General features: G+C 39.1%; 2 protein-coding genes across 3 annotated transcripts in view; one reads left to right on the top strand and one right to left on the bottom strand.

The window, feature by feature from the left end:
* LOC123708198 (adenylosuccinate lyase) overlaps positions 1 to 2365 on the top strand; it is a 29595-nt gene extending 27230 nt beyond the window's left edge. For both annotated transcript variants that reach the window (XM_045658770.1, XM_045658771.1), the window contains exons 2-3: positions 120 to 415; positions 1274 to 2365. In XM_045658770.1, the coding sequence (XP_045514726.1) occupies positions 120 to 415; positions 1274 to 2288 (1311 nt within the window). In that variant the 3' untranslated portion in view covers positions 2289 to 2365. The remainder of the gene's footprint in view (positions 1 to 119; positions 416 to 1273) is intronic.
* LOC123708197 overlaps positions 2336 to 11071 on the bottom strand; it is a 27906-nt gene continuing 19170 nt past the window's right edge. Inside the window, exons 4-9 of the mRNA XM_045658768.1 lie at positions 10704 to 10901; positions 9414 to 9534; positions 8945 to 9055; positions 8431 to 8584; positions 7849 to 8061; positions 2336 to 7694 (exon numbers count right to left, since the gene is read on the bottom strand). Coding sequence (XP_045514724.1) covers positions 2671 to 7694; positions 7849 to 8061; positions 8431 to 8584; positions 8945 to 9055; positions 9414 to 9534; positions 10704 to 10901 — 5821 coding nt within the window. The 3' untranslated portion in view covers positions 2336 to 2670. The remainder of the gene's footprint in view (positions 7695 to 7848; positions 8062 to 8430; positions 8585 to 8944; positions 9056 to 9413; positions 9535 to 10703; positions 10902 to 11071) is intronic.

Here is an 11071-nt window from a genome sequence, read left to right as displayed (position 1 = left end):
TTAAATGTTTTTTTTTGTGTAAAATTATTTTGGGTTTTAATATAGGTAGCTTGGTCAAATTGAATTCTAACTAAAACATAGATTATCTGTTATAATAATTAACTATATTTCGATTTCAGGAGCTTGGGCTGGACATTTCCGATGAACAGATATCGGAGCTGGAGTCTGCAATCCACGACATTGACTTTGTGTCAGCTGCTGAACATGAGCGCCGAGTACGACATGACGTGATGGCCCATGTCCACACCTTGGCGGAACGTTGTCCTCGCGCTGCACCTATCATACACCTGGGTGCAACCTCTTGCTACGTTGGCGACAACACCGACCTCATTGTGCTTAAACACGGACTGGATCTCCTGCTGCCACGTCTTGCTGCCATTATCAGTCGGCTGTCGAAGTTTGCTGATGACTATAAGTACGTTGTTTTTACAGGATGTGCATTTAGTCTTTTTTTATAGGATACCTGGGCAATCTAAACTTCGGGACGCCCGACGACGGAAAATGCCCCAAAAAGGGCATTCATTGCAGCCCATGGACACCTATTTTAGTGGGTGCGTTGCCGGCCTTTGAGAGAGGAGTATACTCTTTAAACAGTTAGAGGTCGTTGGGAGAAAACTCCTATCGGCAGTCGACTCCACAGTTTGCTGTGAAGTGGTCCGTGGAAGACTTTGCTGACGAATATTGTGAATTTATTCGGCACGTATGGTGTTGAAACGACGTAGCAGGGATCAAAATGTCTTAAGTGACACACTTTAAAATTTATGCAAGAGACACGCAATTACACGTTCATCCTTGAGTACTTCACAGCGGTTGTGGTCAACGATTAACGATCTACCGAACGACTATTTTATTAACATTATATAGGATTTCATGAGTGTTAAGTTTTTTTTTATGTAATAGCATGCAAAGAGGCTTACCTGATGTGAAGCGATACCGCCGCCCATGGACACTCACATTGCCAGAAGGCTCGGAAGTGCGTTGCCGGCCTTTCAAGAATTGGTACGCTCTTTTATTGAATACGTGAATAAGTATTTTTAAAGTACTATATTTATTTTCATCGTAATTGTCATGTATTTTAGAATATATAGATTGTAACATATACTGTAGAAAATGCATTATATATGTGTTATAAATAAGTAATCGGGAGCATTTGGAGTTTTATATTCTTTCTTTCTTTTACCTAACTATAAGTCTAAAGCATTGAGCAGCAACTTAATTAGAATATAATTGAATGTATGATTAAATGTATTATTATGTTATTGTATACTTTCAGATCAATACCGATGCTCGGCTTCACTCATCTCCAACCGGCACAGCTGACTACGGTTGGAAAACGGGCATCGCTCTGGCTAAGTGATCTGCTGATGGATGAACGAGCTCTGTCTCGCGCAAGGGATGACCTACGCTTTAGAGGTGTCAAGGGAACAACTGGTACCCAAGCGTCATTTATGCAACTTTTTAAGGGAGACAGTGCAAAAGTACGCGCACTAGATGAAAGAGTTGCTGAGCTCGCTGGGTTTGAGAAACGTTACCTTGTAACAGGCCAGACATATTCTCGGAAAGTGGATCTTGAAGTTATCTCCGCATTATCGGGACTTGGAGCTACTGTGCACAAAATGTGTTCGGATATTCGCATTCTTGCGTCACGAAAGGAGTTAGAGGAACCGTTTGAGGCCTCGCAAATTGGATCAAGTGCAATGCCCTACAAACGTAACCCCATGAGATCGGAGCGTTGCTGTGCATTAGCACGACATTTAATTACCTTACACGCTAACGCCGCTAATACTCATGCAGTTCAATGGCTAGAACGCACTTTAGATGACTCCGCAAACCGCCGCATTACTCTTGCTGAAGGATTCTTAACTGCTGATGCAACTCTTCTAACATTGCTTAACATAACTCAAGGCTTAGTTGTCTACCCCAAAGTTATAGCTCGTCATATTGACCAAGAACTACCATTTATGGCAACGGAGAATATTATTATGGCCATGGTGCAGGCAGGTGGTGACCGCCAAATATGTCATGAAAAAATCAGAGTTCTTTCGCATCAAGCAGGTGCTGTTGTTAAACAAGAAGGAAAGGACAATGACTTGATTGAACGAGTTAAGAAAGATAGCTACTTTAAGCCTATTATACAACAGCTGGATAAAATTTTAGATGCATCGACGTTTATTGGCCGAGCTCCTGAGCAAGTGACAGAATTCATTGAGGAAGAAGTAAAGCCTATTTTGGCTAAATATAAAGGATCTCTGGCCGAGGTTGAAAAGCCAGTCACATTGAATATTTAGTATGTCTAAAAACTACATTATACGGAATATAATAAAAAATATTGAATAAAATGATTTATTTACAATACAGCGCGTTTATTAACATAAGACTCTTAATATTAAAAAAAATACATCTAAATGAACTAGTACAATGGTAACTAGGTTTGTAAATTCGCAAGTAATGAAATCGCAAGCTTAAAAAGAGCATGAATAATAAATAAATATAAATTAACATTATAACAATCAAATAAATAAGTCTATAGACAAATGTGAAAGAGAGACTTGTTTCGACTTAACATAATAAATAATATTCGCCTTATAGGATTGTTCTGTGACTCTTGATCAAATCCTATCACAGCTGCATGGCACGTTAACATTTCTAGAATCGGATATCGTGTTTAATTTACAAAGTGTTTGTCAGTAATGTGTCGCCCTGGCACGCTGGTCCTTGGCTAGGCCAGTTGCAAGCTCCAATGTTGGGATCGAAACTTAGTTGAACAGGGCAATTGAAAACATGTAATGTAAATCTTTGCTTAGTACAATCCCACCTGCATGCATAAAACTTATTACATTGTTTTGGATGTCTGAAGAGACCTGCTCTTTGGCAGTCTATCGAGCCTTGTAAAGTTTCATCTCGGCCTCTCCAACCACCTGGTCCATAACGGTCAAATGATTGAGAGTCTACTTTAACAGTATCTATGGATTCTTGTGGTGATACTTCTTGGTTTAATATGACCGTTTTGTATGTTGGTGCGTGTGTGACAGCTTTCACTCTGGGTCTAATACGAATCACGTTTTCCGTTGTTGAAGTGACCGGTTTACTTGATACATAATTTTCAGAATGTCCTCTTCCGGTAGGAGTTATAACTATATCATCATTGCTAGCTTCCTGATAGTCTTGATAATATGAATCGTCAGGGACTATGATTGGATTATAGGTGGAAGTAACGGTGGGCGCTCCAGTGGTTACCGTATTAATGGTTGGCTTTGTAACGCGTCTCGATTTCTCATGCCAAACTTCTTCATCAATATAATCTCGGCCTGAGATATCTTCACTGTTATAATCATCGATAATTTGCGTCTGTACTGTTGGTCTTCTACCTTTTAATACTAAAACAGGTGATTGGCAACTGCAAACAGCTCCTAATTTTCTCACGAGGAGTGGATTAAAATCATTGATCTTTGTAACAACTGCCACTTTAGGCCTATATCTGCGTATTGGCACTTGAGTAGACGTCACTTCTACAAGCTCCTGTCTAACGGGTGCATAGGTTGATGTTACAGGGAAAGTTGAAATTGTGCTTGATGGGACTCCTGATGTACTGTAAGTCACTCGACCAGTATCACTTCCAAAACCCAAGACATTAGATTTAGCTGTTTTAACAACAATATTCTGTTTTCTTGTATAATATGGAGTAGATGACACGGTCTCTGTGGTTTTAACATTTTGATAAGGATTATACTTAATTTCAGAGTCATCGGATGGTGGCAAATATTCTGGAGCTTGATACGTTGTACTTTCTACATAGAATGCTGCTTGGGTACTTGATTGCTCTGTGGGTCTAAAATATTTTGGTCGTGATCGACGTGGTGCCGCAGTTACTTCAACTAAATCAGGTTTGGAGGTTGAAGAAGCTGCCGTATTTACAAAGTACGTCTCAGATGTGGGGTATGAAGGAGTATAAGTAGAAATCAATCCGGCATCAGGACCAACTGTACCAAATCCTAATACATTTGATTTTGCGGTTTCAACAATTATGTTCTGTTTTCGTTGCAATGGTGCAGCTGTTGATAAAACGAACTTTTCGGTAGATATAGAATTATCTTCTTGCGTATTATATCTGTTTGTAACACTGGCCCCTGCACCAGCATCGTATCCGAAAGTGTCATAAGTAACAACACGGGATGTAGATTTCTGAGTAGGAGGCAAATATGATGGTGGAACGTACTCAGGTGCTTTGTATACTGATTCAGTAATTGGTGGCAAGTAGTCACGAGTTGTAGTAGTTGAATAAGTTCTAGGTCTATACGTCGAGGTAACCACAGGCGTAGCCGGTGAACCCGCCGGAGGTAAGTATCCCTCTGCAGTGTTTGCTACTTGTATTTCAGGAGAATCATATCTTGTCTGTGTGGACTGTGAATAAGATGCAGGAGCAGAAGGAAACTCGACCGCTACTTTACTTGGTTGGTCGTATGTAGATTGATGGATAGACTCAATATTATATTTATCTAACCTCGATTTATAGCGAGATTCTCCTCGAACAGGTGTTGCATCTGTAGGAACTGTGTAATAGTTTCGGGACTTCGATGGGACATATTCTGAATTGTATGTAACCTGTTGTTTAGGATTATCGTATTCAGAATAATGGTCTTCATAGATAAGCGTTGATGGAGTAGTTGACACAAATATTGCATCCTTTCCAGTCTGATCTACTTTACCTAATGTTTGAGATTGATGAAATGTTTGATGTGATACAACGCTTGCGTCTGAGTAAGCTGGAACTCTTTGTACTTCTACATTTCTTTGAATTTCGGGTTGATCATATGTGTAGCCTTGTAAATTTTGTGTTCCCAAAGTTGGATGGCCTGTTACATAGGTCGCTTGTTTTATTCCTTCATTTACATATTGTGTATAATCAGTGGGGCTAAGATCGGTAGAAATAGTTTTTTGGGTGTATTTCAATATTGGGTTTTCATACACTGATACAGCTGGGTTCTGATATGTCAGTTGAGCACGAGGTAAAGGAGACGACACTACTCTTTGTTTTTCTACTCTATGAAGTGTTTGTTGACTAAAGGAATGTGGACTTTCAGTTGACAAAACTACTGGAGCTAATGTTGACACTGTCCCCGATTCTTTTAAAGTTATTGAAGGTTTGGAGTAGTCGTAACCAGTTTGGTAATTAGCTTGTGTATTTTCATTTAATACTTGCTTATCATAAGTAGAACTTGCCTGGCTATAAGTTAGTGGACGCTCTGTTATTTCAATAGGTGTCGTTGATGAAGATTCCTGAACTGTAACTAAAGGTCGAGTATAACCCGTTTCATATTTTACTTTATATACAGACGGCTGAACAGTGGAAGTGGCTGGCACAAAAGATTGATCTGTATAGATGGCATCGTTGCTTGTTCTGCCAGTATAAATGGTTTGTTGGCTGTAAACTTGAGGTCGCTCTGTAGACACGAAAATCGCAGGTGTCGGTGTTGACAGTACCTCTTGTAAGCCTATTGATGGACGAGAATAATCATATCCAGTCTCTTCGTAATTATTTCCTTGTGTATTTTGTTCACTATACACTTGTGACTGATAAGTAGATACAGCTGGTTGTGCCGATGTAATGTGTGCGCCGGTGGGTTTGTATCGATATCCAGAACCTCCGTGAATCGTTTGTTGACTATAAGTCTGAGGAACGTATGTATCTTGATAAGTAGCTGGGGTGACATTAGCAGTATATTTCAAAAGTGGATTTTCAAATATAGTTTTAGCTGTTGTTACTTTTGGTCGAACGGTGGTGGATGCAACATATGCTTGCGACGCTTGTGTATTATATAAATTACCGGTAATTGGTATTGAATATTGTTCAATTCTTTGCGTATCATATTGTTGGCTGTAATCGAGGGGTTGAGAATAAATGCGGTTTTCGTATCCAATCTCTTCTTGTGGATTACTATTGATTTTATTGACATTAACTGTATGTACAGTTTGTTTGCCAAAATTATTGGTCTCCACCAAAGGTATTGGTTGCGGTGTAGAAGTCTCATAAGAAACGGTATTAGTGTATTTTCGACCACTTTCCACAGCTGGAATGTAAACATTTCCTGCGTTTATGTTGTGCACAGTTTGCTGGCTGTATGACTGAGCTATAGATGGGACATATGCAGCCGGTGCTCCTGTTGTATATGCAACTATTTTCTTAAAAGGTGGTTCAGTGGCAGGAAAAGCTGTAGGATAAGTATTTTTTAAACCGGATTGAATGTATGAAAAGCTTTGTGGCCTTAATTTAGTTACTGTGACAGGAACGGATGTAGTAGAATAGGAGGGTCCTTCCTCAAATTTGATACTGGGTCTAGAATAATCGTTACTTGTTGAAGCGAACTTCGTTGTACCTGTATTAACTGTGGAGTACCCTGTATTATGACTTTGGTTATGATCAGTTACTGTGACAGTAGGTTGCACGTATGTAACTGCTGGTTGAGTGTAACCGAATAACTGTTTAACACTTGTCCTCGGAGGTTGTGACACATATGTCGATTTGTACGTGACTGATGGTAGCGATGTCGTCACTGCATAGGGAGTAGCCACTGTCGGTATACCAGATAAAGTTGGGGTAGTGACATAGGAGTAACTGTCAAGATTTTGACTATTGGTTCCAACATGTGTTACTGAAACAGCGGGCTGTGATATTTGTTCTGTATGATGAACAACCCCCTCAGTGTATTGATAACCGCCGTTAGATCCATCCACTAATGAAGTCTTTCCGACAAAACCAACATTGACAGCTCCAGCCATGAGGGTATGAGGTGCGCCGGGGTAAATTTTACTATCCGTTATATAACTACCTACACCACCCTTTCCATAAGTTCCATGGAATGTACTTGTTGATTGAATGCCTGTATCAGATCCAGTATATTCATTGCCTTGAATATTAAAGAGGCCTTCGTTAAATGGAACCGCTGGTTTTGGATAGTCATAGCCGGTAGATTTTGACATGTCTTGACTGTAGAGTCCCGTATCGTAGGACCCACGATATGGTCCAGTATCATAGGAGCCACTGTAGTTTCCCGTGTCGTGTGTACCACTGTAAGTTCCTCTATCGAAGTCGTAATTGACTTTAGAATTGAAATCGATATGTTCATATGGTATTGCAGGTATATCTACGTGTCGGTAAGGATTCGCTCGATCGCCAATTGGATTGTGCATATAAGCGCCACGATTGTCCTTTTTATAAGCTCCAGACCTATGTTTTGGTGCAACTTGACCGTTTAAGTAAGAAGGAGAGTAAGCGGAGTTTTGTTTAAATTTTTCATTTTGACCAGTTTGAATTCTGGCATTTGTCGTTTGCAAATTGTATTCTTTGTTTGTTGGAAATCGGTAGTCATCTAAAATAAGAGAGCCACTTGTGTACTTTTCTTTGTCGTTATAATTAGTTGCTTGAACAAGGCCTTTGTTTATAGCGTCAGCGGCGACTACTTTGTAGGAAAGACCACTAGGTTCTCCCTGACTACCCAAGTTCGTGTAATCCACCTGATAATTACTAAAGTTATCCAGTTCCTGTGCAGTAATGAAATTATCGTCAAGAGCATCTTGGTTGCTGAGGAATCCTGTCTGTATTCCAACGAGATTATCTACCGCGGCACCAGCTGCGAGACCGTGATGTGCTGCGATATTCACTGACTCCGCTGTTCTACCTTGGAATCCGGTTGCACCTGAAAATGATTGTTTATTTTCTTTATATCTTATTTATAATTCAATTTGGCCCCCTGCCTTTTTGCCCCTTTAAATGAAGATATATAATTCGGTGGAACACTAACAGATTTCCTAGGTGTCTTAAAGTCCACTAAGTATAATGGGAAAACCTACCTGTAAGTGTAGCAGCGGAGAAACCGAAAGCTTCAGCTTCGTATCGAGCGATATTTCCACAAGCAGGGACAATCCAGGGCCAGTCGCAACGCATACGCGCAGGATCAAAACCAAGACCAAATGGACAGCGGAACTCGTACGCTGTTAGCGGTGTCTTTCCGTGATCCAGACAGGCAAAAAACCACCTACAATTTTCGGGATCAACGTAGAAACCTGAAAATAATTTTTATCATTAAGCTTAATTTTTTATGGCGGATGCAATTACCAATAATGTAACAGAAAATTAGAATTATATTTAAAGGATATTCTGGAATAAAGGATATCACATTATCGGTTTAGAGTTTTTTTGTGGACACAAAAGACTGACTGACGTGCCTATAAAGAAAAGTATTACCGACTTATTAATTTAGAATAACATACTTGATTGCTCCACCTTAGCCTAATTTAGGTACAGACTGTTAAAAAATCGATCTCGTTAGGAAGATAATAAAATATTATATTCTTAAATGAATAATTCCAACAAAAAAAAATTATCTAGTGGGACCATTTTAAATTTTAGCTGCTGCTTAAAAGTATGTTTACCTTCCTGTGAGGGACAGCGGAATCGCTCAGCTGGCACGGGAGCGATCTCAGCAGAGCCGGGACAGGCAGCCGCATTAGGGAGTGACCCTGGCCATACACACACTTCATATCGTGCATCGAACGCCAGACCAGCTGGACAGTCAAACTCGAATACCTATAGACATAATTTTATTAAAATATATTTAAGAGATTTCCCGAATAAAATTGCTATTCTGAGACCCCATAAATAGATTTTGATGAAAATTAACGAAAAACAGAAATAGTTATCTGGAAAATAACCGTTTAATATAGTTTTGAAAGGCCGACAACGTCATCTGGCAGTGTGAATGTTCTTGGGCGACGGACACATATCACTTAACATCAGATGAGACTCCTGCCCATTTGCCTTCTATTACATAAGGAAAGAAAAGTGAAGCACATCACACAGTGATGCGCATCATGATACACATCGAGATAAGGTGTAACTAAAAACACAGCATATTAAAGGTTTATTTATAATATATGAAATACTAACTGTAAAGTCTGGAGAGTACTGGTCGAATTTCACACAACGATAGAATCGTGCGCAGGAACGTGGGTGAACGAAATAACCCTGGCGTGAGCACGAGAACTCTGTACGCGTGTCCTGTAGATTAACAAACGCATTTAGATCATTCAAAAAAAGGAAATAAATATTCGTATATATTCACAGTAAATGCTAAAATGTAATTAAAATTATCGTAGAAAGTTTTAAGGTCTTTCGGCCTTATTGTAAGAGGACTAAAGCTAGAAACGTATTTGTTGCCATGGATGCAGTGTTTGTTCTATATAGAAAAATTGGTTAACGTAACAAAATTGGTACAATCTTTGTCCACGCCTTATACCAGTAATAATCCCAATTCTCTCGTAATTACAATCTTGCGATGCTACATTAAGAGGATTTAACCTTTTTTTTTAATTGTTGTCAGTTGTAAATAAATTAACAATAGAAAAAATGTATTCACCTCTCTGATGCTGTGTATTACACCGTCAGCGTCGACAACTTGGGTAATACGGTAGGGAGACACTTGAAGAGCCTCCAAACCTCGCGCACCACCCACAGACAAAATTTCGTTTTCTAGAGATCTAGGATATAAGGTATTTAGATTAAAATATATTTTTTAAAATCTTTTTTTTATTTGACGGTTTAATTTAATTAATTTTTTGTAGAACTATTATTTGATTGTTATTAAAATAAAATCTAATATATTTATTGTAGAATATAAGATACACGTATCACTTATTCCACATCATTAAATTTGTATCAGTATCCGATGAGTAGGGAACTCATCGGCAAAGAAGACGGAGGGCCGAGATAAGCCGGCGTGACAAAGTCTCGCAAAATGACTATGGTAAACATAGATAGAAAAATCCAGAGAGGAGGAAGATACGGTCCGCTCTTTATTTGTATATAATTACAAAACTGAACGAAAGCCTCGCAGTTCAGTTTCCGGAAGCGGCATCTGTTCAGAGGCATGACGTGTGAGCCTGCCATCGTTGTACTCATATTTGAGGGAATTAAACGACCCGTAGGTTTGATCCCCGGCTGTGCGCAAATAACATTTGCTCGAACGTTAAAGAATATCGTGAGGAAACCGGCTTGCCTTAGACCCAAACAGTCGACGGCACACAAGACTTGCCTATTGACAAATTGACCAGACCTAAAAAGGGTGTAGTGCCACTTGGGTTTTATTTTTTATTTATTTATCAATAAGGAAACATGACAGACACATTACAAATAAGTGATAATTATAGAAGTATCCTTAAATTATTTCACAGAAAAAAAAGTATGAGTAATAGATAACTAAAATAAAAATATATACAATAATGGCCACGAAAATGTAAACAGTTACATAAAAGACAAAACGATTACGATTTTAACAGGCGCTTAAAAGCAGTACTTTGAAAATGTTATTGTTATAGGAATTACAATTTATGTGCAAATTATATGTTACGCCGTGCAATCCATCTAGGAACTCCGGCTGCGTCATACCCGCCGGAGAATGTCCTCCATATTGCGCTGTACTTTGCAGTGAAATTCATTGTAAGAACATAAACTATATATCTATATATAGAAATAATACTCAAGGTATTTGTGTTACAAAAGCTGAGCAAGATTCCAAATGAGCATTAGTTTAAAATGTAATTCTTAAAAGGCCGGCAACGCACTCAGCTCTCTGGCATTAAGATTGTCCATGGGCAGTATCACTTATCATCAGGTCGTCCTGCCCGTTTGGCCATAAAAAGATGCTCACCTCAAAACTGCAGCTCTAGGTGCACGACTTTGCTGGTTAAGAACCTTCTGCAGGATGCTCCTGAGGGAGGATCCGCAAGGTGTGTCCACGTCCCTATCTGCTTGGTACAATGCCAATCCCGCCAGGCCTCTAACACGTACGTATTTGCCCTTAACATCCACTGACGAAGAGTCTTCGAAGGATATCCATGTTTCATTCCTATAAATTTGAAACCATGTAAATATAATCGGAATATTTACAAATTAATAAGCAATACATCTAGTAGGTACAAATTGGCGGAGATGGTTTTTTTTGTAAATGCTTGGACATAAACGAATCTTTTTTTTTTGTATTTTGTGTCTCGATTTTGTTTGTGTTTTAAATATGTG

The sequence above is a fragment of the Pieris brassicae genome, chromosome 4, assembly GCF_905147105.1.
Source record: "Pieris brassicae chromosome 4, ilPieBrab1.1, whole genome shotgun sequence".
Taxonomy (NCBI): domain Eukaryota; kingdom Metazoa; phylum Arthropoda; class Insecta; order Lepidoptera; family Pieridae; genus Pieris; species Pieris brassicae.
The sequence above is the reverse complement of the archived record's forward strand: the minus strand, read 5'-3'. Positions and strand labels throughout refer to the sequence as shown.